Below are 27899 nucleotides of genomic sequence, written 5' to 3'. Positions count from 1 at the left end.
CCCAATCAGGCACAGCCTGTGTCCGCGCCTTCTCCTTGCAGGTTGGATACGGATGGCATCCACCTCCTGAGCAGCCTGCTCCTGGTGAGTGTCCTCCCGGCGGGGCCCAGGGAGAGGCAGCCAAAGAGCCAAGTCCCTGTGCCCCATGCCGGGCCTACGCCCCAACTTCTGTGGCTCGTGTGCTTACACGTCTTTGAAACATCTCCCCTGTACTCTCCACCCCCAAGGCCAAGGGGTGGCCTCCATACGCATCCTCTGGAGTCTGTGCACTGCGAGCCCAAACCCGTTACTTAGCTGTGTAGCTCTGGGCAAGTTACAGAGCTCCTCCATGCCTCAGTTTCCTCAGCTGCAAAGTGGGATTAATACCTATTTTATAAGATGGCCGTGAGGATACATTGAGATGACGGGACACACTTAGTGTGGTGCCTGTCTTGTAAGGCACACGATGAAGGGTTGTTATCGGCACTACGCTTCCTGTTACGGATGTTCTCCATCTGATCATGGTTGGTTTGCATCTGTATTTCTATCCCAAGAGAAGGTCACTCTCCTGAAGTTTCATTTCTGGTTTTTCCTGGTGGCTGGAGACCGAGGAGCCTTCCCCTGAGTCTTGAGATGGCCTGAGGTTGGGTTTGTGGTAGGGGCTGGAGGCTGACCTGGGGCTTCTCCTGTTAGCCTCAAGCCCCACCCACCTTGGTGCTCTAACCAGCACTGGAGTCCTGCTGCCCAGAGGGTTTGCAGCCCCCCAGCCGGGCCCAATAGCCCCACCCTGTGCCTTTCAGTATGAATCCAAGAGTCGCATGTCAGCAGAGGCTGCCCTGAGTCACTCCTACTTCCGGTCTCTGGGAGAGCGTGTGCACCAGCTTGAAGACAGTGAGTACTGGGGGTCCGGGAGCAGGGCCACCCAGAACCAAGGAAAGGGGTTGGTGAGTGTGGGCAGAAGAACCAGAACAAAGAGGCCAGAGGCCCCAGGCCCAGCAGAGCAGCCCCGGGCACCTTGCCTCCCCTGCTGGGGTTCTCATTCCAAATTGAGGGGGCAAACAGTGGAAATGAGGTGCTGCCTCGAGGGCTCAGTTGGTCCTTCTGGGCCAGTCCTCACTGGAGGCCAGCTCCACGCAGCCCTCTCCAGACTATGCACTTCTCTCCCCCAGCTGCCTCCATCTTCTCCCTGAAGGAGATCCAGCTCCAGAAGGACCCAGGCTACCGAGGCTTGGCCTTCCAGCAGCCAGGTAGGGGCTTGGGCTCTCCTGGACCCCTCCCCTTGTTAGTGGAAGCCAGAGCAGGCGACCCCTCCCCAGTGGGGACTCCCATGGTCCCTCCACCACTGGCTTCCCTTTGGACTCTTTGGGGAGCAGAGAAGGGGTTGGTTTCTCCTGCCTAGACTTCCTCGTCCAGCTCTTCCCTCCTCAACCCTCCACCCCAGACAGGACATTGCATTTGACAGTAGCCCTGGCAAAGAGGCATGCTGTCTCTGGTGCATTCTCTCTGCAAACCCTGAGCTCTCTAATCAGATTCCATCCTGGGAGAACGGTACTTTGTTCCTAGAACAGTCAATGGCCTTGGACATTGACAAATGCTTTCCATGCATCGTCTTCTTTAATCCTTAAAATACCCCTTGAAGTTAGTACTATTAATATTCCCCATTTCATAGTCAATGAAACTGAGGCTCTGGGAGGTTAAGTCACAAGTTCATGCAGCTAGTAAGTAGCAGAGATGGGATTTGACACCAGGTCAGACCGGCTCCTGTTTGCATGCCCTTGCTTGCTCTGTCAGAGCAGCTCTGGGGGACAGCGACTGTCCCTGCTGACCTGGGGTACCCGTCAGCCCAGCCTCCTCCCTGCAGCCCCACCTCTTCTCCATTCTCCAGGACGAGGGAAGAACAGGCGGCAGAGCATCTTCTGAGCCACGCCCACCTTGCTGTGGCCAAGGGACAAGAGATCACATGGAGCACAAATTCGGGTAGGATGGAGCCTGTGTGGCCCTCGGAGGACTGAAGAACGAGGGCTGACAGCCAGCCTGGAAGACCGCTTGGCAGCCCTTCTGGCCACGGCTGTTTCTTCTTTGTGCTTCCCGTGTGCCTCCCCAGTAGCCCTCACCTGCATACCAACCCCTCCATTACCCACGTTGGGGCTGGCATGAGCTGCTTCCCTGAGAGGACATGAGAGGGGGGGCGGTCCTCGTACCCTCTCCCACCCTGGTGTTTGGGCACCTGCGTGGGATGCACATGGATGACAGAATCAAGGCGCCAGGATGGGCACTCTGCCCTGGATACAGGCTCTACCCTCCTCCCCCAGGGCCTGCCTAGTGCCAGTTTGGTAGTCCCCCTTTCTGGCCCCTTGGAGCCCACACACGTTTCATCTTTTTCCCCTCTGAGAGCAAGAAGAGACATGGCATGTTCTCTGGGACCCTGGAATCCTAGGTACCCACATGTGTGCCAAAGCCTACCCCACCTGGCAGGTGTCCCACAGCAACAGAAGGAATAGTAGTCCCCACTCTTTCCATCAGCCCTACCTTACCCTCATTCCCCGACACCCTCTGGCTTGAACCATGGCTGAGCAGTGCCGGCATATGCTTCGCCGGCATGCTTGGATGCCCAGCTGTGTCCAGAGGTGGCCTGGGACCGCCAGTTGCACGCCTGCCACCTCAGCCAGCCCCCGCCCAGCTCATCAGTCTGAATGGAGTTGCCTTAAATTGGCAGGTGGTACCGTACTCACTGCCCTTGGAGCTGTGACCGGCTCCTGCCTGTCCACCCCTTCCCGAGGTGGCTCCTGCTTACCTTATCATCCCGGGGCTCTGATTAGCCAGGCCTGGTCAGGGTCCTGGGGATGGCACCCAGATATGCAGAGTCACCCTGACACTGGTGCCAGGCTGACCTCAGCTCCCGAAGGCTCGCACAGCCTCCCCATCCTTCCTTCCCGGCCCTTGTGGCTCTGTCCACCTGATCCCAATACCAGCTTCCCCCAGCCCCTGCCACCCCAGAGGGCGGCCACGACAGGGAGAGGTGTAGATGCCACCATCTGAGGGAGAGGAACGTGGAACAGGAGCAGGCTCTGATGCTGAGAGGCTTGCCTCCGGGGGCTGGAAGCCTGGGTGGCCAGGGCCCCTGAAGAAGGCTCCCCTCTGTATCCCCCAGGTCTCCTCAACACTGGGCTGATCCTGAATGGCACAGGCCAAGGGGAGGCCAGCCTCGCCTTTCTACCCAGGCCCCCTGCCCTGCCCACCTCAGGCCCCCACCCTCCACTCCTCCCCACGGTACTGTGAACGTTGTGTGACTCAGTGCAGAGACAGATAATATATTTAATTCATGTACAGAAAGGAACGAGCAGTCTCGTACAAAAAAGCTGACTTTGATAGATTGATGCCAAAGATGGAGAACTGAAGGCCCCCCTCCAGGCCTAATGAGTGTGGGTGGGGTGTGCTTGTGTGTATGTGTGTGTGTGTGTGTGTATATATGTGTATATATATATATATATGTGTGTATATATGTGTGTGTGTGTATATATATATATATATAAAGTGAGGAGAGAGTTTGATTTGTGTGTATCTCTGACCTCCCCCACACCCCAGGCTGTGGGACGAGTGCCTAGCATTCACCTTGCTGTATCCTGGGTGCTGCTGCATTCAGAGCCAGAAGTTGGCTCTTGCTGAGGAGCATCAGTGGTTGTTGTGGGTGGGCAGAGGAGTCCCAGGCCTGGGAGTCTGACCTGTGGCCTGGCATTGGCCCAAGTTGGTGCCTGTGGGGTGGGGCTGGCCAGGAGAGCAAAGAGGGACCCCTGGGCGGGGGTCTGGGGTCTGGCCGTGCAGCTAATCCCTGTGTTCCTGATGCCAAATGGCCCCCTGGCTTCTGGGGAGGGAGGTAGGCAAGATCAAGATGAGGTTGACATGGGAGATGGCCAAGGCCAGGGCAGCAGGACGAGGGTGTGGGCCTCACTGTAATTCAGGCTCTGCAAGAATTGCTGCAGACCTCAAATACACCTCCTGCTGCTGCCTAGACCGCCTCCCCACCTTTGATCTGGACACAACCCACCCCCCCAACACATCATACACAGCTCCCAAAGTGCTCAGAGTCCTGCTGTTGTCCAATTCGGTGTCCAGGTTTGTTCTTCCCGAGACCACTCTGAGAATGCCAGGCCCAAAACCCTGCCTCCTGACCTGTCCTCATGCCTAGCCTTAAGCACTTTGCGGTTTGCCGGCATGGTTTGCAGTTACTTAAGAGGGTGGCTGCTTTCCAGAGGAGGAAGCTGATGCTGAGGTTGATGATGTCTCCCAAGGCTCTGGAAGTAAGGGGCGGGCCAGGGCTCCATTCTCAGCTCAGCACCAGTTCTACCGAAGGAGACCTCCTCACTTTGCTTGTAGGCAGCCAGACACCAAAGTCGGGTCGTAACTCAGACAATTAGTGCTTGAGGGGAGGAGAACAGCTGGGAAATGCATTGGTGGGAATTGGAAACCAGACATTTATTAAGTTCCCTGCTGGGTGCCAGGCAGCCCTGTGCCCAGGCATTGTCTCACTGAATCCTCATAGAAACCCCCCTTTCTCCCCACTTTGCAGATGAGGACAGGAGCCTCCCAGGGGTAGCCTGGGGTCACATACCAAATTAGAATCCCAGGTGTCTGCCCCCCAGCCCTGTGGTCTTTAAGGAGTGGGAGGCCTGGGGAGGGTGAGGTGGAGACAGTGCAGAGGCCCTGGAGGGAGGAAAGCACACAAGGAAGGATATGGGCAGATGCTGCCTTGAGGAGCACTTTGCAAGGCAACTCTTGTGGCAGGCAGAGGTGGCCCAGAGTCGCTGGGGGCAGCCGTTCTTGCTGCTGCAGCTGTGGCCCTGCTGAGGAGGCACACACCTAGGGGCTTCTGACATCAGGCATGCTGAGCTTCTGCCCTAGAAAGCTGCCAGGGCTGGGAGTGCCGGCCAGCCTGGGGGTGTGGAACTCAGCTGCACAGGCCTACACCAGGCCTTGGATATGATTGGTGCTCAAAAAGTGATGGCTCCGGAGAAGGAAGCTGGGTTCGGGTGTGAAGAGGGGCTGAGTGATTTTGGCCATGAGCTGCCACTGGGCTCCCAGGGACCAGGCTGAGCTACAACCCAACCCAGTGTCCTGGAGCCCTCGGTTTCCTGGGCACCCCTGCAATCATTTCCTTATGCCGGTGACTCTCAAAAACAGGAGCCTGCCCCATTCTGCTGAAATCCCCGGCCCAAAGCAGCCTTTTACAAGTCATTCCCCCTCAGGCCTCACTTGTCATCTGCCTGCTTCTGGGACAGGTCAGGAATATCCAGGGTGCAGATGCCGTCCCCTCCACCATGGCCACTTGGCAGGGGCATTTGAGGCATGTAGCAGCCCTGCAGCTTCAGACAAAATGTCCTATTTGCTGAACTCTACAGGGTGGGGGTGATATCAGCTCCTGTGCTTGGCACTGCCCACATCATCTTGCACCCCGGTGGGACCTGGAGCTCGTTCTCCCCTGCCCCACCCTCCTGTGGGCTCCCATTCACCCTGCCCCTACTCTCTGGGTCCAGTGGTCAGGGCTGATGTCTAATAGGCCACCACTCCTCTACCCTGCTAGGCCCCCTGGGTCAGCCAAGTGTCAGACACTGTTGCAGGCCTGCTCCTTTCCTCCCTCCTTGAAGCATCCCAGCCTCCTTTGGGCCATCTCCCCACCTCTATCACTGCTCAGACCCTTGCTTTTGGCCGTGACACTCTACAGCACCCCAGTGAGCCCCTCTATCTCCAGAGCAAATCATCAGCACCATGAATTAGCCACAGCCTCCTCCATGCCTGGCCCTGTGCTAGATGCCAGGACACCAAGATGCATGACATTCCACCCCCACCTTCCAGAAGCTCAGACCTGCCGGCAGAGATGGCCTTGATTACAACAGGTTTTCTCAAGAACCCGCTGTGCACCTGGTGCTGTGCTAGGCACTGAGGATACAGCCGTGAACAAGATGGCCAAGCCCTACTCTCATAGAGCTTATGTTCCAGTGGGGGGTATAAGACGTTATCCAAATCAACAGGCATATCAAGGGGTCATAAGTGATGAGACAAAATAAGGCAGGGGCAGGTTTGAGGGAGAAGAATGTGATGGCATAGGGAGGGGAACTGCCTGGTCAGGGAGGGACCTCTCCATCAAAAATGAGCTATGGGCTGGGCGTGGTGGCTCACACCTGTAATTCCGGCACTTTGGGATGCCAAGGCAGGCAGATCGGTTGAGCCCAAGGGTTTGAGATCAGCCTGGGCAACATAGCGAGACCCCGTCTCTATTTAAAAAAAAAATTAGCTGGGCGTGACGGCTCATGCCTGTAGTCTCAGCTACTCAGGAGGCTGAGGTAGGAGGATCACTTGAACCCAGGTCGAGCCGCAGTGAGCAGTGATCATGCCACTACCATCCAGCCTGGGCAATGGAGTGAGACCCTGTACCAAAAAAAAAAAAAAAAGTGAGCTATGTTGTGTAAGGGGGCCAGGTGGACAGCCAGGGACAGAGTATTCCAACAAAGGCCCTGAGGTGAACGTACTTGAGAATGAGTGAGAGGCAGTGAGGCCAGGGCACAGTGAGCCAGGCAGCATGGCAGGAGGGATGTATCATGTGGGGCAGTGGCTCTGCCCATTAGATCCACCTGGGAAGTGCTTAAGATCCACTGCCATCCGGCCCCAGCTCAGATTGATTCAGATGACCCTAACATGTAGCCAGGGTTGAGAACCGCTCACTCGTGCGAGGTCTTGCGGTCTGTGGTAGGGGTTCTGGATTTTATTCTGAGATGGGAAGCCACTGGCCTCTGTTTTTAAAGGCTCAGAGGGTCAAATAGGAGATGTCAGCCCCTATAAGGAGGGTGATGGGGCAGGGAGAGGAAGGATCCCCCAGGTGGTGGTAGAGCAGCAGCAGGTGTGGTGGGAAGGGAGAAGGGAAGCACCTGCTCTCCTGTGTTGCTGCGAGAGGGACTGTCATCCTAATCCCAGGGAGGGCCACAGAGGCTCTAGGGTTAGGTGACCTGCATGGCCACACAGGGAGTAAGGTGGACTGTCAATTACAACCCAGGTCAGCCTACCTGAGCAGCTGCCTCCGGGCAGGTGTAGGCACTGGCACGGACACTCCACCTCACTTGTTTGCATGGAGGATGGGCATCTGGTTTCCAGGGACTGGGAAATCCTTGCCTTCTGGTCACCTAAAAGCATTGTCTCACAGGCAGCCAGTTGACACCTGGGGGTTGGGCAAAAGTCACTATCCCCCACCCTACCAAGTGCCCCCTGAGTGATGACTCAGCCCCTCTTCCGGACCCTCAGAACCTCCCACCATCTGCCAACTAAAAGCATCATTGGGCACCAGGGCCCTGCTCCCGCCCTAGCTGTGGAGGCCCGGTGGCTGGCATCATTGCTGATGGTCAGTGCCCAGACTCCAGGGAGTGTGTGCCAATTCTCCTAGACAGGACGGGTGGGGCCAAGGGCAGCTCTGATGAGATTGCAGGTGCCACGTGGCCACTCCCACTTCCTCCCTTGTTTTCTCCTCTTCCTTCTTCCTGCTTCTTTTTACTTCTCTCAGTGCCCCTTGGGGGCACTAGGTATTACTCAGTGGGTGGCCCTGAGTAATACTGAAACCCAGAGATCAATAATTTGACCCAGCCTCTTGTCTAAGGAAGGAGATTTTGCAGCCTCTCCCTTGAATCAACCCAAGCCTCCAGTCCCTGAGATGTGTTCTCAATGCCAAGCATCAACCCTTGCTCCTGCATCCCTGGGCCCTTCCTGGTGATGTGACGCAAACATGGAGAGCTGAAGCATGGACAGGGCGTGGCAGGGAGGATCCCCGCTGCCCTCCTGCATGTGGTCAGCACTCCTGCTTGCCCCTTTCTGGGCTAGAAACTTCTAGCCCAGTTCCTCATCTTCCTGTCTCCTCCAGAGCTCCTCCCTCCCTAATTTACTCATTATCCATCAGATGGTTCCAGACTCTGTGCCAGGCTCTGTTTTCAGTACCCAGGATACAAACTTGACCCTGACTTAGACCTCACTCCCAGGAGCTCAGCGTCTCAGAGGCGGCTAGGATAATCTTTTCTTCCTCTCAGCTTCTTAAGGTCTCAGCTACTTGGGGGAAAGATAGTTGTCCATTAGTCATTCTATTAAAATTTCCTAGGGTTTTTTTTTTTTTCAAGAACAATAAAATGTTTTAATGTCCTCATGTTTTCCCTGGAGGAGAGATTGGCTAAGTCCTAGGTTCCTGGGAAGAAGGAATCTTGAACAACCAGGGAAATAACACACAGGCTCCAAAATCACAGACTTGGATTCAAATCCCAGCTCTACGGCTTGCAAGCTGTGTCACCTTGGGAATGTTCCTTAACTGCTCTGTGCCTCAGTTTCCCTCTCTGTAAAACGGAGATAGTGATAACACCTATTTCACAAGGTTGTGAGGATTTAAGAATGAATATTCAGGCCGGGCGCAGTGTCTCATGCCTGTAATCCCAGCCCTTTTGGAGGCCGAGGCGGGTGAATCACTTGAGGCCAGGAGTTCGAGACCAGCCTGGCCAACATGGTGAAGCCCCGTCTCTATTAAAAATACAAAAATTAGCCGGGCGTGGTGGTGGACCCCTGTAATCCCAGCTACTTGGGAGGCTGAGACAGGAGAATTGTTTGAACCCAGGAGGTGGAGGATGCAGTGAGCTGAGATCGTGCCACTGCACTCCAGCCTGGGTGACAGAGTGAGACCCTGTCTCAAAAAAAAAAAAAAAAAAAAAAAAAAGACAAAAAGAGAATGAATATTCAGGAGGGGCCTGACCCAGAGTGCTAGGTGAGTGAGCTTCACATCCTCACTCTGCACACTCCCACCCACTTCTCCACAAGCAGGAATTCCAGCTTCCTCCCTCATGGAAGTAAAGTGGAAGATCATATGCTTTTATTTCTTGCATTCTTCACTCTTGATAAGATCTCAATCAGCAAGAATGTATTAAGAACATCCTACTTAAAAGATTTTGCAAGACTTTTAAAATGACCTCAGCCCAGAGTCTTTTCTCCACGGGAGCTTTAAACGTAGCTGGGGAAGTAAACATGGAAAGAGAATTTATGATAAAAGGCACTGGGTCAGGCGTCACTCAAAGTGGATCCGCTGCCTTTTGAGGTAGTAAGCGCTTTGTCCCCCAGACTGGGAAACCACTTGGGAATTCCAGGGGCATCACTGCCTCCGGTACGTCTTGCCAGGTTCCTGAGGAGCCAGCAGCCAGATCTGCACCTGGCCTGACCCTATTCCTTGGATCTTTCTTTTTTGCTGTGCGGAGTAGCAAGGTGTAACTGGCAGATGAGATACCTTCCTCAGAGAAGCCAGAGGAATGTGGCAAAGCATGATCCTGGGCTTGCAAACACCCTTCTCCTTGGATTCCAGGATGCCAGGGGTATCCTCTCAGGCCTGTCACTGGCTTTGAGGCCAGACTTGGCTTTTCAGGACCTGAGACTGATTCTGGGGTGTGGGAATGAACTAATCTGGGATTTTTTTTTCTTTTTTTTTTGAGACAGTCTCACTCTGTTGCCTAGGCTGGAGTGCAGTGGCATGATCTTGGCTCACTACAACCTCTGCCTTCTGGGTTCAAGCGATTCTCATGCTTCAGCCTCCCAAGTAGCTGGGATTACAGGCATGTGCCACCATGCCCAGTTAATTTTTGTATTTTTAGTGGAGATGGGGTTTCGCCCTGTTGACCAGGTTGGTCTTGAACTCCTGGCCTCAAGTGATCCACCTGCCTCAGCCTCCCAAAGTGCTGGGATTACAGTCATGAGCCACCATGCCCAGCCCACAATCTGAGATTCTTAAAGCTCGAGTTGATGAGAGTAGGAGGGCCACCTCAGGGAACAGGAGATGGGGCCAGAGGTTAGGGCTCAGTACTGTTTCCTGCCTTGGGCAGATGCCTTGAGTGGGTACCTTCAGCCACCTGTGATTCCACACCTCCAGCCAGTGTTCCACTTGGTAATGGAATTTACTGCCTGGCTTCTCTGTAGAAGATGAGTGGGGGTGGGGCGAGGTTGAGATTTACAAGCAATAGAGGCAGTGCTGTGCCAGGCTGCCTCAGCCTAAGTCCTGGCACCACCACATCCTAGTTGTATGAACTTAGCCACATCGCATGGCTTCTCTCTGCCTCAGTTTCCCCACCTACAAAATGGGGTGATCATAGGATGAGTGTGGATTAAATGAATTAGTACATGAAAAGCACGCAGAGCCCAGGCACGGTGGCTCACGCCTGTAATCCCAGCACTTTGGGAGGCCGAGGCGAGCAGATCACAAGGTCAGGAATTCGAGACCAGCCTGGCCAACATAGAGAAACCCCGTCTCTACTAAAAATACAAAAATTAGCCAGGCATGGTGATGCACACCTGTAATCCCAGCTACCCAGGAGGCTGAGGCAGGAGAATCGCTTGAACTGGGAGGCGGAGGTTGTGGTGAGCCAAGATTGCACCACGGCACCCCAGCTTAGGCAACAGAGCAAGACTCCGTCTCAAAAAAAAAAGAAGCACAAGGAGAAGGAGAAGAAGAAGAAGACGCAGAATTTACTGGTCATGTAGAAAGCATTACACAGTGTAAGCTGTTGTTATGTCATCTTTCCCTGAGAGTAGAAGCAGGCATCACCCACCTTCTCTGTTTCACTGTGAGGGCTGTGACCAGGAGCCAAAGGCTTCTTACTAAAAGGAGGAATGGTTCCGTGGGGCACACAAGTGAATAAAACCCTTTCTGTCTATGGAGAACTACCTGTCCTCCCAAAATGCCATTAGAGTTTGGGAATTCTGGTGTCACTTACTCTAACAGATACCGATGTTAGGCAAAAGGCTATGAACTTAACAAACATTACCTAAATTTTAAAACTTTTTAAAAGTTAAGAGACAAATATTTTGGGGGCCAGGCACGGTGGCTCACGCCTGTAATCCCAGCACTTTGAGAGGCCGAGGCAGGTGGATCACCTGAGGTCAGGAGTTCAAGACCAGTCTGGCCAACATGGTAAAATCCCATTTCTATTAAAAATACAAAAATTAGCCGGGCATGGTGGCATGCACCTGTAATCCCAGCTACTCAGAAGGCCGAGGCACAAGAATTGCTTGAACCCGGGAAGCGGAGGTTGCAGTGAGCTGAGATGGTGCCACTGCCCTCTAGCCTGGGCAACAGAGTGAGAGTGTCTCAAAAAACAAAGAAAAAAAAACTCCCTGGGTCCAGGTCCGGTACTCACACCTGTAATCCCAGTGCTTCAGGAGGCTAAAGCGGGAGGATTACTTGAGGCAAGGAGTTCGAGACCAGGCTGGGCAATATAGCAAGACCTTGTTTCTACAAATATTTAAAAAGTAGCCAGGCATGGGGGTGCATGCCTGTAGTCCCAGCTACTCTGGAAGCTGAGGCAGGAAGAGCGCTTGAGCCTAGGAGTTTGGGCTGCAGTTAGCTCTAATTGCACCACTGCACTCGAGCCTGGGCGACAGGGTAAGACCTTGTCTCAAAAAAAAAAAAAAAAAAAAAAAAGTCTCCTTGGCTTAGACCACTCTGTGAAACACTAGAGATTCAGAAATAAATAAACAGTGTTCTATCCTCAAGGAATTCACAGCCTGGTAAAGGAGAGAGATATCGGTTGCAGAAATGTGGTAGGGATTATCCCAGAGATTGTAAACAGCTGCCCAGATGACTTGCTCCTTCCACCTCCCTCCACTCCCCTTCCTCAGCCCCTGCAGTACCTACCTGGTTTGCAAGCCTTGTAAACTGAGTTGGGCCTCACTGCTAGGCTCATAGCTGTGAATGAACATATGAATGAATACAAACATGAAATGTCTGCTACATTAGGAACTTGCTGGAACCCACTCTTGCCTGGCCAGCTATCTCCCTTCCCTTCCATGCAGCAGCAGGCACCTCGGGCTACCCCTGCTGCCTTGAGCTTAGACTTTAGACTCGAGTCCCCATTTACAGTCACGGGGTACAGCCAATCTTGTTTCTAAGGTGTTTCCAAACTCTACTCCCCAACCTCCACTCCTAGGTGTTCCTGGGCTGCAGAGGGGCTCCAGAGAGGCTTCAGGACATTCCACTGACTGTCCCACTGTCACCACTAAGGGTTGAGCCTCCTCGCTAGCAAGGTGCCTAAGCCCCTTGTACCCTGGCTCCAACTTCTTTGCATACTCTGCAATCTTGCTACTAGACCAAGGACCCATTTTCCCCAAGGGCACCTCCTACCTTAAGCCCTTGTGCCTGAGTCTGTCCATGTTCCCTCTGTTTGGACTTCCTTCCTTCCTTCCAGCTCCCTGCAGCACCAGTTCCAGTTCAGTCACTGTGCCTTGGGCAAACTCCCTCACCTGGCTGAGACCTTGGTGCTTTTGTCCCTACAATGAAGGTGGGTCCTGGATGCCCTCAGAGTCTCATTCTTGCTCCTGGATGTTACATAAACCTGTCTGCTGTCACTTTCGTGTTTTATAATCCCCACTCTTCTTCTTTCAAACATGCCTCAAACTCCCTTCCTCCAGGAAGCCTTCCTTAATCAGCCCCGTGAATGCTCCCATATGTGCTCAGTTCTGGTGGTAGCAAGTGGGCCTATGCCAGTGCTGGTGCCAAGGGGTCCACAGGGGCCTTAGCTCCCTCATAACCTCCATTGCCTGAAAGGCCACCCAAATACCTATAACCTAAGTGAAAAACAGAGCTTAGCATAGAAACAGTGACCACTTCTCAGTAAATCCCCCAAGCATTCTCCCAATCCCCAACCAGACCTACCCCAAGCCAGACAGTCTAGAAATTCTAGTTGTCTATAGTCTACACTTTTTATTTTTTTGGAGATGGAGTCTCGCTCTGTCACCCAGGCTGGAGTGCGGTGGCGTTATCTTGGCTCACTGCAACCTGCACCTCCTGGATTGAAGCAATTCTTCTGCCTCAGCCTCCCAAGTAGCTGGGACTTACAGGCACATGCCACCATGCTCGGCTAATTTTTTGTATTTTAGTAGAGACGGGCTTTCATCATGTTGCCCAGGCTGGTCTTGAACTCCTTAGCTCAGGCAATCCGCCCACCTTGGCGTGCTGCTCTCAGCGCACACAATGGGCATGGGAGAACAATGAGGAGGAGAAAAACATCCCGCCCGCGCGTCCATGGGCTCACATCCTCCTTTCCCAAAGTGAAAGGATTGCAGGCATGAGCCACCGTGCCCAGCTTAGTCTACACTCTTGTATCTAGCTTTTCAGTGTCTAAGTCTCTTTCTTGGGTTTAAGTTGTAAGCTGCCTGGGATGAAAAGCGCCATGCCTTCTAATTCCTGGCTGTGACCTCCCCCAGTGGCTTTGTCAGAGGAATGACACCACTTGGTGACCAAGTATTTTTTTAAATAATTATTTGGGTTTTTGTTTGTTTGTTTTTATTTATTTTTTGAGATGGAGTTTCACTCTTGTTGCCTAGGCTGGAATGCAATGGCACAATCTCGGCTCACTGTAACCTCCGCCTCCCAGGTTCAAGCAATTCTCCTGCCTCAGCCTCCCAAGTAGCTGGGATTACAGGTGCATGTCACCATGCCTGACTAATTTTGCATTTTTAGTAGAAACGGGGTTTCACCATGTTGGTCAGCCTGGTCTCGAACTCCTGACCTCAAGTAATCCACCTGCCTCAACCTCCCAAAATGCTGCGATTACAGGCGTGAGCCACCGCGCCTGGCTAATGTTTTTAATAATTATGAAAATGCTTTCACGCCCAGTAGCCCTTGTTGCCTCACCTTCTGTGAGGGAGACAGAGCATGCACGATTTCCCCATTTCAGTGGATGGGGAAACTGAGGCTTTGGGATTTTGAACTCCTTGCACATGGGAGGTTAAGTGGCAACACTTGGCCTCCTACCAGGCACACCCCTGCCCCAACGCTGTGCACCGTAGGTCAGTAACTCTGAACTGCTTTGTTTGCCAGCTCAGGTTTTAATCCGTTTCAGCATCGGGCCGTGAGCAGTGGCCGCGGGGCTGGCAGGAGAGCCAGAATAAGCAGATTTGGCTTCTAATCTGACTCACCCAACTGGTTCAGAATGCAGCCAAACGGGGGAAATTTGGGTGAGCTCCTCCTCTTCCCCTCCCTCACTTGCTCTCGCAGCTGTCCTCTAGCACCTCTCTCTACCCCTCCCTCCCCGTCCCCCCGCCCCACTCCCCCAGCTCTGGGAGCGCATGCGGGGGCGGGGTCCTAGGAGGATGTGAGCCCATGGACACGCGGGCGGGATGTTTTTCTCCTCGTCATTGTTCTCCCATGCCCATTGTGTGCGCTGAGAGCAGCACGTCACCAAGTCGCCTGGCAGGCTCTCAGCAGAGCTGGGGAATGTTTCCGGAGTGGACTAATCCATTATGAATGGCCGAAACTTTTTAAAAGCTCTGGCGTTTCTTTGCATGGCCAGACTGGGAGAGCCAAAGAGAAGGAAGGATTTGGAAACTCCTGGCTTTGAGGCTACAGGTCCCAGGGACCTTGGCAGACCCGTGGTTTGCTAAGAGGGCCTTTCAGACTGGGCCTGCCACCCAGTGAGGGATCTAGGAATGTCACGTGGTGGGGAAATGGCAGGTGGGGCAGTGGATGGAGGGCTCAGCTGGAGGTGTGGAAGGAGTCAAAATTGTATTATATTTTGTTTACAACACCTGACCCCAACTTGGGACTTGGGATGGCTCACACCTGAGTATGGGAAAGGACCTAGTCACCTTTGAAAGCTTCACTGAGCTCCCCCCAGAGGAAATGGAAAGTCAGAATTGTTTTGAAGAGGGTCAGTGTTTGCCAGTGGGTGAGTAATGCTCAGTGCTCCCAGCTCTTTCCTCCCAGAGAAAGCATTCCTCTATGCATCCCTCTCTTTACCACTAGGCTGGGGGTGCCATCTCTCCGAGGTGCCCAGTGCTTTGTGTACATTTCTTCATTGTTTGATTGGTCTTGTGAGAATCAACTCACAGCAAGACCAATAAGCTTGTGTAGTAACCTATTTCTTTAGATGAGGAAACTGAGTTTCACAGAGGCTGAGATTGCTCCAGACCATGCAGCTACTTTGTGGCAGAGCTGGGACTGGAACCCAGGTCTGTGACACTCCAAAGTCCATGTTCTGCGACAGAATTTCTCAAGCACTCAGGTGCATAAGTGATGGCTGGGGTGCCAGCCGAGAGTGCAGATTTCTGGGCGCTGTCCCCTCTTCCTCATCCTAATTCAACAAATCAGAGTTGGGGGCAGGAATCTGCATTTTTGACAAATAACAGGTGATTCGGAAGCGGTTGGGGCAAGGTTGAGAAACACTGCCTTGGGGCTCTGTTGTTGTTGTTATTGCTTGAGACAGAGTGTTGCTCTGTCGCCAAGGCTGGAGTGCAGTGGCACGATCTTGGCCCATTGCAACCTCCACCTCCCAGGTTCAAGCAGTTCTCCTGCCCCAGCCTCCCAGTTAGCTGGGATTACAGACATGTGCTACCACGCCTGGCTAATTTTTTTTTATTCTCCAATTTAAAACTTTTAATTAAAAAGTAAACTTCAATGTCAAAAATGCAAAGTTGGGGAGGGCAGAAGTATCACCCACAAGGCTGTCACTTCACACTTGGAGGGTTGCACAGCGGCCAGGCAGAGGCACTCCTCACATCCCAGATGGTGGGCGGCGGCCGGGCAGAGGCGCTCCTCACTTCCCAGACAGGGTGGCGGCCAGAAAGAGGCACTCCTCACTTCCCAGACAGGGCGGTGGCCAGAGAGAGGTGCTCCTCACTTGACACGTGGCTAATTTTTGTATTTTTAGTACAGATGGGGTTTCACCATGTTGAGCAGGCTGGTCTTGAACTCCTGACCTCAGGTGATCCCGCTGCCTCAGCTTCCAAAGTGCTAAGATTACAGGCGTGAGCCACCACGCCCGCCCAGGGCTCTGTTTTATGACGTCAGCCAAAAGAGCAGCAACCTGGTCTGAAAACAGGCGCGGGCTAGGGCCCTGCTGAGCCCTCAAGGGGCAGCCCTCTCCCCTCACTCCGCCTTCACCTATAGAGTGAAACCCAGGAGAAGTAGCCCCATCTCTCAGAAGGCAAAGGACCCATCTTCTGCCTAGAAAATCTCCCATTGCACTTTATAACATTTTCAACCCCCAAAGAGAAACCTGAACCACACCGGAACATTTAGTCATCCCTCAGAGGTTTATGGGCCCCTTGCCATGAGTAGGGGTTGGGACAGATACCGCTCAGATGGGTGTAAAGCAGGTTTCTCAGAGATGGGTGCATCAGGACCCTCCTGCTTCAGAATTATCTGAGGGTCTGCTAAGAATGCAGAGTCCTGGGCCCTACCCCAGACCTCCAAAGTCAGAATCCCTGGAGGATGAACTCTGGGAATCTGCATTTTAAATACTCTCCTCAAGCAATTCTGTAGCAAGTAGACGTTTGAGAAGTGGTTTCCTGAGAGTCTGGGAAGGAAAGAAACTGGAAACGCTGTAGGTTTGGGTCCTGTGGGTTAAAGACCACAGTAAGACACCCAAACTACATTTGTCAGCCGGGAATCCCTGGAGTGCAGCTGTGGATTTGTGAAAGGAGAGCTGCACATGGCACGTGGAGGTCTGGGTTTGAATCCTGGCTTGGCTACTCTGTGATTCTGGACCAGTGACTTAATCTCACGGAGCTCAATTCCTCACATGCCAAATGGGATACTCTAGTCCACCTCCCAGCATCACCATGAGGACCTAGTGAGCATGCCGCAGCTCCGAATGAACAGCACGGGCTTGTGCTGGAAGGAGCTCATTCTGCATGATGTGGCTCTAGGCAATGCCATCAATGGGCTCCTAGTAGCCTCAAGCTGGAGCAGACCCACTTCACTCTGCTGGGGAGCCAAGGGCTGGGGTGGGGTGGCTGGTTAGAGTTCAAAATCAGACTCTGGACTCATGGGGTGGCCCAGGGTACCCAAAGAGGGTCAGGGGTCAAGCTGTGCCTCACAAGACCCTGAAAAGGAAAGTATAACCCTAGCAGGATAGCCCCGTGGTTAAGGGCATAGGCTCTAGAGCCAGAGGGCTCAAATCCTGGCTAGTGTACTTGCTAGCTGAGCGACCTTGGGCCACTTACTTCACCTCTCTGTGCCTCAGTTTTCTTATGTGTAATATGGAGATATAAAAAACATACCCACTTCCCTGACACAGGGGAAAAGTCCTCAAAATATGTCACACATATTAAGTACTAGGTAAATATTAGCCATTATTGACTATTAATGGAAGGATTTTATGCATGGGGAGTCTTTTAATAGTTGACTTCATAGTTGTCTGTGTCTGTGCAGGGCTGTGTGCCCTCCACATCCAAGTTTCTCCCTGGCTGCCCTAATCTGGAGATAATGCTGAAAATGGAGCCAGATGTCCAAGTCTTCCCGCTGGGATTTATCCTCTTGGTAAATCTGCTAAGGTATAAGGATAAGGATGAAAGCAATGGCAGCCAGATTAGGAAGCATCTCTATTAGTATCTCTTAAACCAAGGCTGCTTAAGAGAAAGCATAGATGGACATAAAAGGAATTTGACACCTGCTCTTCTGTTTTTTTTTTTTTTTTTTTTTTGAGGCAGAGCCTCACTCTGTTGCCCAGGCTGGAGTGCAGTAGCGCAATCCTGGCTCACTGCAACCTTGACATCCCGGGCTCAAGCCATCCTCCCACCCCAGCCTCCTGAGTAGTTACAACTACAGGTGTGCCCCAGCATGCCTGGCTAATTACACTTTATTACTTGTAGAGACCGGATCTTGATATGTTGCTCGGGCTACTCTCTAACTCCTGGGCTCAAGGAATCCTCCTGCCTCGGCCTCCCACAGTGCTGGGATTACAGGTGTGAGCCACTGCACACGGCCTGCTCTTCTCTTCCATTTCCTTTAGGTTCAGCGAGGCATGGTGGCTCACGCCTATAATCCCAGCACTTTGGGAGGCCAAGACAGGTGGATCACTTGAGGGTCAGTTCAAGGCCAGCCTGGCCAACATGGTGAAACCCCGTCTCTACTAAAAGTACAAAAATTAGCCGAGCGTGGTGGTGCACATCTGTAATCCCAGATACTCAGGAGGCTGAGGCATGAGAATCGCTTGAACCCAGGAGGTGGAGGTTGTAGTGAGCCAAGATCGTGCCACTGCACTTCAGCCTGGGTGACACAGCAAGACTCCATCTCAAAAAAAAAAAAAAAAGAGAGACCAGCCAGGTGCAGTGGCTCATGCCTGTAATCCCAGCACTTTGGGAGGCCAAGGCGGGCAGATCACCTGAGATCAGAAGTTCAAGACCATCCTGGCCAATGTGGTGAAACCCTGTCTCTACTAAAAATACAAAAATTAGCTGTGCGTGGTGGCGCGTGCCTGTAATCCCAACTATTCGGGAGGCTGCGGCAGGAGAATCCCTTGAACCAGGGAGTCAGAAGTTGCAGTGAGCCGAGATGGCGCCACTACACTGCAGCCTGGCGACAGAGCAAGACTCTGTCTCAAAAAACAAACAAACAAACAAAAAACATTTCCTTTAGGTTCAACTTCCATGTGGACTGGGGGGCAGGGCTTGGGTAAGAGATGGGTGCAGGCAGTCTGTGAATTAAGGGATCTTTGCACGCTGAGAAACTGGGAAGGAATGGGATTCTCTGCCAGCTATGCTCTTCTCCATGAATCTGCTAAAAGGCAAGGAACCATCTCAAATCCTCTGAGAGGAAAGGAGATAGATTGGGGTTGGGCCCTGCTTCAGTCACTCCCCTGCTCCTGTCTCCTCCCCTCCTGCCCAATTTTCTTTTGGACAGATGCAGGCAAGAAGACTTGGAAGGTTCCCAGGAGGGAGTGGAAGTGTCAGGACAAATGTGTTACTTGGGCTCCCAGCCCCATTTTCTCCAAGATTCCTGACGGGATGTGAGAAAAAGCCCTCCTCTTGCCCCTCTCCTGAGGCCAACCAGCCGTCCCGAGAACCCCTGTTCCTCCAGCTAGACCTCTGGGGGTTGGTCGGTAACCATCCTTGGTTTGGAAGATGCAGCTCTGTCTGAAGGATGCTGCTAAGTGGAGGGCACCCCCCCCCTCAGTGGGGAACAAGCACTGCAGCATGTCTGGCAGAACACCCCGGAAAGAGTGATGCCCAGAAAGGAGACACCGCCATGAAGAGAGGACTGTGGCCAACTCGGACTCTCGTTACCCAGCCGTCTCACAGAAGGTGGAAGAAGCAACAAGGGCTTGTGGTCATTCAGCTGCATTTGCCAGCACTCGGCACGCCCCCTGAGTCAAGGCGGGGGCCATCCCAGGTGGCAAAGGGACAAGAAGACAAGGTCCACACCCACCAGGAATCCAGGCCAGTGGGAAACAGTTGGCTACATGGGCACAAAGGAAGAGCCGCTGATTCTATCTGGAAGGGGGTGACACACAAGCTGCACAGTGGAAGCTGGGTCGCATTTCTGCAGGACAGGGGAGAACAACCAAGGGGCCATGTTCAGAAACCACCGATCCTGCTGTGCTGGGGGAGGTTGGGAAATGATAGGGGAGGAGGATGGAAATGCATTGAAGACACTGAGCATGGTCCTGTGCACCATGTGGGGGAGGGCAGCATCCATTATTTTTTTGGCTGATTATTAGAATTGATATGCTTATCATAAAAAAATTGAGGGAGAAACAGAAATAGGATAAAGATTAAAATCACTCATATGCCAACTACCTATAAACAACCACTGCTAGTTAATATTTTAATGCTTTTGTAAACCAAGAATTTTGTGAGGCAGGTGTCAATTAATTTAGAGGTTTATTTTTCCAAGGTTAAGGATGCACATCCAGAAGACAGGTCTGTGCCTGTCTCCAAGGATGATTTTGAGGGCTTCAATATTTAAAGAAGAAAGGGTGGATATTGGTGAAAGGAAGAAATTTTTAAAAGGCATGGGTAGATAAGAGGCAAATGGTTGCATTCTTTTGAGTCTTTGATCAGCCCTTCACATGTGAGAGGTGGGCAGAGGACTAGTCACCTATGCATTCATCTAGCTCAGTGAATTGCATTTTTACATAAGATAAAATAAACATAGGGGCCAGCATGGTGGCTCAAGCCTGTAATCCTAGCACTTTGGGAGGCCAAGGCAGGTGGATCACTTGAGCTCAGGAGTTCGAGACCAGCCTGGGCAACATGGCAAAACCTAATTTCTACAAAATATACAACAATTAGCTGGGCATAATGGCACATGCCTGTGGTCCCAGCTACTTGGGAGGCTGAGGTGGGAGGATCACCTGAGCCCAGGGAGGTAGAAGCTGCAGTGAGCTGTGATCACGCCACCATGCCCTCTCTATAATCTTTTGCTTTATTTATAAACAGTGCTGCAATAAATAACTTGGTACATACGTCATGTTTTACATGTACAACTCTGTATGCAGGATAACTTCCTGGAAGTGAAATTGCAGGTCAAAGGGCAGGTGCAGTTATCATTTTGGTGGATATCACCAAATAGCTCTCCATAGAAGTGATGTTAATTGCTTTAAAATGTCCTTCTTTTGCTGTAAATGAGGGACATAATAAAGTCTGAATTTAGAGCTGGTAAGGCTGGATTAGGGGAGGGTTGGCAGGGACCAGCTAGGAGGCTGCTACAATCGTACAGGAGAAACCGCCTGGAACTGAACTACGGGCCAGAACCACTGGACTAAGGCAGTAGAAGAAGCTGGAGCCCTGAATTCAAGGAACATGCCAGACTTAGAACTGACAGGACACAGACATGATTGGCATTTGGAGGTGAGGAAGCAAAGGTCTCTGACAGGGACGAGTGGGAAGCTGCATCTGAAGTCAGAAACAAAAGCAGCCCAACAAGCTGGGCGTGGTGGCTCACACCTGTAATCCCAGCACTTTGGGTGGCTAAGGCAGGAGGATCGCTTGGGCCCAGGAGTTCAAGACCAGCCTGGGCAAAAAAGGTGACACTCCGTCTCTATAAAAAATACAAAATTTAGCCAGGTGTGGTGGTGCGGTGCCTGTGGTTCCAGCCACACAGGAAACTGGGGCTGGAGGATCACCTGAGCCAGGGAGGTTGAGGGTGTAGTAAGCAGTGGTCACGCCACTGCACCCCAGCCCAGGCAACACAGCAAAACACTATCTCAAAAAAAAAAAAGAGCCCAACAGAGAAGGAAGGAGCCTCTCAGATTTCAGGAGCCTCTGTTTCACAGAGGGAGAGATATTAATTATGATGATGAAGCTCTCAATTTGTTTCATTCTCCTATGTTAGGAGAGTGACCATTCTGAAAAAGATAAAACACACACATTAAGAGGGAATTGAAAATTTCCATTCATGAGCCGGGCACAGTGGCTCATGCCTGCAATCCCAGCACTTTGGGAGGCCAAGGCAGGTAGATCACTTGAGGTCAGCGGTTCGAGACCAGCCTGGCCAACATGGCGAAACACCATCTCTACAAAAAAAATACAAAAAATTAGCCAGGTGTGGTGGTGCACGCCTGTAATCCCAGCTACTTGAGAGGCTGAGGCAAGAGAATTGCTTGAACCCAGGAGGCAGAGGTTGCAATGAGCCAAGATCGGACCACTGCATTCCAGCCTGGCCAACAGAGTGAGACTGTCCAAAAAAAAGAAGGAAGGAAGGAAGGAAGGAAAGAAAGAAGGAAAGAAAGAAAGAAAAAGAAAGAAAGAAAGAGAAAGAAAGAAAGAAAAGAGAAATGAAATCTGCCAGCTAACCAGGATGGCTCACTCTTAAATATGATAAGACAAAGATCGTCAGATATTTGAAAAATGACCTTAGCATGAAAAAGAGACAAGGATAAATGGTGGTGGTGGTCAGGGCAGAGCTCCATAAGAAAGAGAAGTAATTTAGGAAACAGAAGACAAAAGAACATTTTAAATATTTCAGGCATTGTCAGATAGATTGGAGAGGTGTTACATCCCTAAACAAGGACAGGATGCTATGAAAAGGAGTAATCAGAGAATAAGTGTGAACTACTGGAAATTAAAGATAGGATCACAGAAATAAAAAAGTCATTAGAAGGTGTTGGAAGGTAAGAGAATTAGTTTTATATCTAAATGTTAGTATATCTAGATCCTAAAAATTTCCTTAGAGGTAAAAAAAGAAAAAAAGAAAGGTTACCTAAAAATCTCCTTAGAGGTAACAAAAGAAAGAAAAAAGAAAGAGTACCTCTAAAAATATAGGCATCAGACACTGGGTGTGGCGGCTCACGCCTTTAATCCCAGCACTTTGGGAGGCCAAGGTGGGTGTATCACCTGAGGTCGGGAGTTTGAGACCAGCCTGACCAACATGGAGAAACCCCGTCTCTACTAAAAATACAAAAAAATATATATATATATTTATATGTATATATATTTATATATGTATACATATTTGCATATATATACATATTTGCATATATATATGCATATATATTTGCATATATATATGCATATATATATTTGTGTATATATATTTGTATATATATTTGCATATATATATTTGTATATATATTGGTATATATATTTGCATATATATATTGGTATATATATTTGCATATATATATTTGTATATATATTTGCATATATATTTGTATATATATGTTTGCATATATATGTATATATATTTGCATACATATGTATATATTTGTGTATATATATACATACACATATATATATGCATCAGACTGGTCTCAAAGTTCTCACTAGCAAAGGCTAGAACTATGCCTTCAATATTCAATGACCAAAGCAATTTTCAATCAAGAATTCTGTATCTGTCCAAATTGCCATTCAAGTGTGAGGGTGGAGCAATGATACTTTCAGACATGAGGGACTCAGAAAACCTACATACCACACACTCCTTGAGAAATTAAAGATATGGTGCAGCAAAATGAGAGCATAAACAAAGAAGAAACAAGCAGAAGAAAGGAAGAGAAGGAGGGAGGGAGAGAGGGCTGCCAGGCCCAGGGCATCAGTGAAAGGAAGAAGCCCCAGGCCAACACCTATGTGGCGGAAGGGCAGAGGGCTCTGTGTAACAGGTCCTGAGAAATAAGGCACCTCTACTCATTTGCTGGAAAGGCGAGAGCAGACTTGAGGAAATGACAAGGGTATTATTAAAGAATAAGCCTGGCATGGTGGCACATGTCTGTAATCCCAGCTACTTAGAAAGATGGCTTGAGTCCAGCCTGGGTGACACGGTGAGACCCTGTCTAAGAAAGAGAGAGACAGAGAGAGAGAAAAAAGAGAAGGGAAACGAGAAGAAAGAAGAAAGGCAATTCGAATCTCTTATGGAAAACTAGAAGAAATAAAAGAAGAAAATTCATCATAGGACATTGTGTGGCTCTGTAATAAACAATATTTACATTGTCACAAAACGTAAACACTATTTATTGGATTTAAACATTTAGAAACCTATAAGCAAAGCACAGACGATTAGAACATAATCTAATGAGAAAATTGGAACATAAATGTTGTCAACATTGAACATTTAAAGTAAATGTGCCAGGCGTGGTGGCTCATTCCTGTAATCCCAGCACTTTGGGAGGCCTAGGTGGGTGGATCGCTTGAGGTTAGGAGTTCGAGACCAGCTTGGCCAACATGGCCAAACCCTATCTCTACTAAAAATACAAAAATTACCTGGGTGTGATCGTGCATTCTTGTAATCCCAGCTAGTTGGGAGACTAAGGCAGAAGGATCACTTGAATCTAGGAGGCGGAGGTGGTCGTGAGCCAAGACCATGCCATAGCACTCCAGCCTGGGTGACAGAGCAAGACTCTGTCTCAAAAAAAAAAAAAAAAGTAAATGTTCAGAAGACAGAAGTTGGGAAAGGCAGCCTAAAGGGAAAGGTAGGAGTGATGATATCTTTATCCTATAAACAGTGAGTCAAAACTACTATCAACAGCTAGTGGGATGAAAAATAAAGATGTAGTCACTTAAAGCAACAGAGGTAATTGACAGATTTATTTTTATTTTATTTAGAGGAATTAAATAAGAACAGTTATATAACTGTACTGACAGTAGGGTGGGGGGAGGGTTGTTTGGATTAGATATGTAAACTAAATCCTCATTTTTGATAAATTATTATTATTATCATTGTTTTGTGTGTGTGAGATAGGGTCTGGCTTTGTCACCCAGGCTGCAACCTCCGCCTCCCGGGTCCAAGCAATTCTCCTGTCTCAGCCTCCCAAGTAGCTGGGATTACAGGCATGTGCCATCACACCCAGCTAATTTTTTGTATTTTAGTACAGACAGGGTTTCACCATGTTCCTCTGGCTGGTCTTGAACTCCTGAGCTCAAGCAATCTGCCTGTCTCACCCTCCCAAAGTGCTAGGATTACAGGCGTGAGCCACCGTGCCCCACCTCATTTTTGATAGTTATAAATTAATAGAGGATGTTTAAACTTGAAAAGCCAAGGAACAGTGGCATTAGCATATTATTTAGAGATATGGAAGTTACTCCTAGAATAAAGAGCTAAAAGAGTTAGAAGCAGTTGCCTCTGGGGAGCAAGACTAGAGGTGGGAGGGATGAGGTAGGGGACTGTAAGCTCTTCTGTTCTAGTTTATTTTTAACCATGTGCATGAACTACTTTGATACAAAACATTTTAAGTGTGTCACAAGACAGATGAGAGGGTGGAGGGCAGACCTTTTGTGGCCATAGATGAGTTCTGGGGGCCCGATTCAGGTAAGACACCAGAGTCATGAAATCCCTTGCAGGTAGGACTGAAAAACAACCTAGATACTTGAGGACAGTGGAGATGGGAAAATGTTCCGATTTTTACAAGGAGACAGAAGGTATTTCTGGAAATTATAGACCAAACGGCTCAATATAGAATCCTGGCAACATTCTAGCACAGATTATTAAACAGATGGCTTGGGAGTGCTTTGTGACTTTTTATTTATTTATTTATATGCCACCTCATTCCAAAAAGAGGAATCTGTAGTGGCTTACAGAGATACATACTATACTATAAGATAAAAACATTTCTTTAAATGAGGAAAGGGTCTCAAAAAGTTAAACACAGAGTTAATATCTGACACAGCAAACCACCCTTCTAGTATGTACCCAAGAGAACTAAAACATATTCACATAAAAACTTGTGCATGAATATTCTCAGCAGCATAATTCATAATAGCCAAAAAGTAGAAACCCAAATGTCCAACAGCTGATGAATGTATAAACAAAATGTGGTATGTCCATACAATAGAATACTATTCAGCCATAAAAAAGGAATAAAGTACCGATACCATGGATGAACCTTGAAAACATTATGCTAAGTACAGGAAATCAGACACAGAAAGCCACATATTGTATGATTCCATTTATATGAAATATCTAGATATGAAATATCTAGAACAGGCAAATCCATAAAGACAGAAAGTAAGTCGAGGGGAAGAGAGAGTGAGAAGTGACTGCTAATGGGTGTGGAGTTTATTTTGGGGGTGATGGAAATGGTCTGGAATTAGTAGTGATGGTCACACAATCTTGTAAATACACTAAAAACCACTGGATTGTACACTTTAAAAGGGCAAATATTATGATATGTGAATTATCTCCATTAAAAAGTTTTATTATAGAAAAAGTTAAGGAAAGGAGGGTGTATTCATACATTCTCACACTGATATAAAGACATACTTGAGACTGGGTAATTTATAAAGAAAAGAGGCTTAATTGACTCATAGTTCTGTGGGCTATACAGGCTTCTGCTTCTGGAGAGGCCTCAGAAAACTTACAATCATGGCAGAAGGCGAAGGGGAAGCAGGCACATCTTCACATGGCCAGCAGGAAAAAGAGAGCAAAGGAGGAGGTGCTACACACTTTCAAACGACCAGATCTCATAAAAACTCATTATTGAGAGAACAGCAAGGGGGAGGTCTGCCCCCATTATCCAATCACCTCCCACCAGGCCCCTCCTCCAACATTGAGAATTATAATTTGACATGAGATTTGGGTAGGGACACAGACCTAAACCATATCAGAGGGTGAAGAGAAAAAGACAAAAAATAATGCAGAACCAAGTCAATATGTAACACACACACCACAAAATTCTTTGTAGGTGATAAAGATGCACCATGGCTTTGATCTTGAGCTTTGCAGCAGCTACTACAAACCTGGAAAATAGTGTTAATTAAATGATTCCTGGAATCCGTAAGACAAACATGAACTGGTTGCTCAGGAGGATCATGGCCTTTTTTTGGTGCTGATGCCCAATAGGCATCTCTCTGGTGTGTCTTCATAAAGAGGATCCATTGACAACAACATCTCCCCATATTTCCGGTGACAAGAGTCACACAGTTATATCCTAGGTTCAGTCAAATTGGACACAAAGCCCAAGTATAATTCAATAAAGGCACTTTAGTGCAGGGCCTAAATGGTACAGGATATGCAGGCAGTTCTTCAGTGGTAAAATGTGGATTTTCTGGAGCAGTGGTTTCCAACCCTAGCTGCACATTAGGAAGTCCTGGGAACTTTTGCAAAATACCAACACAGGACTCCACCAACCAGAGATTCTGATTTTTTCTATGTTTCCAGGGGATTTTAATATATAGCCAAATCTGAGAACTGATGAGATTGGTAAATTGTACATTTTTCATGAAATCCTCTATAAATACTATTTCTTGCCTCAGAGTTTCATCAACTCAAGGTTATAATACTTAAACACATTTTTGTGTAGCTAATATTTTCTGAATGCCAGCTATGTACCAGGCAGGTGCTGTGCTCTAAGATATAAGGATAATTGTGTGACCCAATCTCTATCTTCAAGGAGCTGATCCAGTATTGATTCGGGTTACAGACACCTCAGCTGCTTGTCACAAAGGAAGGTGGTGAGGGGATGCAGAGAACACAAGGCAGGCACTCGGGGCAGCTCTGGGTGGGTGGAGCACTCCCAGCAGAATGAACAACTTAGCTGAGTCCCAAAGGAAAGATTAATTAGGAAAAAGTGGAGTGGGAGAGTGGTACATTGTGGTCAATATTTTTCTCAATAACTTGGATGACTATTAGTAACCATTCTATATGAATGTGAGGTGCCATGCTTACTCAAGAACAGCTGGAGGAATAGCCCCTTGCTACATGACTGAATGGGGGACCAAAGTGCACTGGTGGGCAAGAGGAACTCAAACCAAGATTAATCGACACTCCAGATCAGGGCAAGGCAACTAAGAAGCGTGAGCAGTGCTGCCCTGAGTGTTCTACCAGAGGCTTCGCATGTGTTATCATGTAATCCTACATCGACATTTTACAGTTGAAGAAAATCAGCCTTACAATGTCAAGGTAGCTGCCTTGAGTTGGCACAGCCAAGTGTGTAGCCAGAACTCAAGTCTAAGCCTGTCTCACTCCAAGGTCCAGGTTCTTTCTGTTATTCCACATGTATCAAGTCCTGTATCAATTCTTTAGATTCAAACAATCAGCTGCTCATAGACAAGATAGGCAGGCTTGGTTCAGCTGCATTTTCTGTGGGGGAAAATGTTAACAGCTATCAGCTTATGCACTAGTCTTAGATGTGTGTATTGGAGTTGAATGTGAGAGGCAGACATTCTCATGGGAAGGATCCAGACTTTGGAGTCAGGCAACGCAGGCTCAAAACTCAGCTTTGCTACTTATTCTGTGTGACTTTAGGCAAGTTACCCTGCCTTCCTGAGCCTCAGTTTTCTTATCCATAAAATAGGGATAATAATGTCTACCTCACAGAACCATTGTGAAGATTAAAGTTAATGTATATGCATGGAACGTTTTCCAAGATAGAGCATATGTTAGGCCACAAAATAAATCCCAACAAATATTAAAAAATCAGGCTGGCTAGGTTGGGCATGGTGGTTCACACCTATAATTCCAGCATTTTGGGAGCCCAAGGCATGTGGATCACTTGAGGTCTGGAGTTCAGACCAGCCTGGCCAACATGGTGAAACCCCATCTGTACTAAAAATACAAAAATTAGCTTGATGTGATGGTGCACGTATGTAATCCCAGCTACTCAGGAGGCTGAGGCAGGAGAATTGCTTGAACCCGGGAGGCAGAGGTTGCAGTGAGCCAAGATCGTTCCACTGCACTCTAGCCTGGGCAACAGAGAGAGACTCCATCTAAAAAA

At 49.4% G+C, this 27899-nt stretch overlaps 1 protein-coding gene and 1 long non-coding RNA gene across 15 annotated transcripts in view; one reads left to right on the top strand and one right to left on the bottom strand.

Moving 5' to 3' along the window:
* CDK18 (cyclin dependent kinase 18) overlaps positions 1–3530 on the top strand; it is a 28396-nt gene extending 24866 nt beyond the window's left edge. For 4 of the 8 annotated variants that reach the window (XM_016937225.2, XM_016937230.2, XM_016937231.2 and 1 more), the window contains exons 13-16: positions 42–84; positions 780–870; positions 1149–1226; positions 1865–3530. In XM_016937225.2, the coding sequence (XP_016792714.1) occupies positions 42–84; positions 780–870; positions 1149–1226; positions 1865–1899 (247 nt within the window). In that variant the 3' untranslated portion in view covers positions 1900–3530. The other 4 variants (XM_054674093.1, XM_054674100.2, XM_054674094.2 and 1 more) reach the window with 1 other exon arrangement.
* Positions 3531–3630: 100 nt separating this feature from the next.
* LOC104004690 (uncharacterized) overlaps positions 3631–27899 on the bottom strand; it is a 35693-nt gene continuing 11424 nt past the window's right edge. For 2 of the 7 annotated variants that reach the window (XR_010156817.1, XR_002940662.3), the window contains 3 exons: positions 11672–11722; positions 7035–7186; positions 3631–6402 (listed from right to left, as the gene is read on the bottom strand). This is a non-coding gene — a long non-coding RNA (uncharacterized LOC104004690). Of the gene's footprint in view, positions 6403–7034; positions 7187–11671; positions 11723–24695; positions 27892–27899 lie in introns of those variants that run through there. The other 5 variants (XR_010156824.1, XR_010156827.1, XR_001712023.2 and 2 more) reach the window with 3 other exon arrangements.

The sequence above is a fragment of the Pan troglodytes genome, chromosome 1 (genome assembly GCF_028858775.2).
Source record: "Pan troglodytes isolate AG18354 chromosome 1, NHGRI_mPanTro3-v2.0_pri, whole genome shotgun sequence".
NCBI lineage: Eukaryota > Metazoa > Chordata > Mammalia > Primates > Hominidae > Pan > Pan troglodytes.
This window is presented reverse-complemented; position numbering and strand designations above follow the sequence as displayed.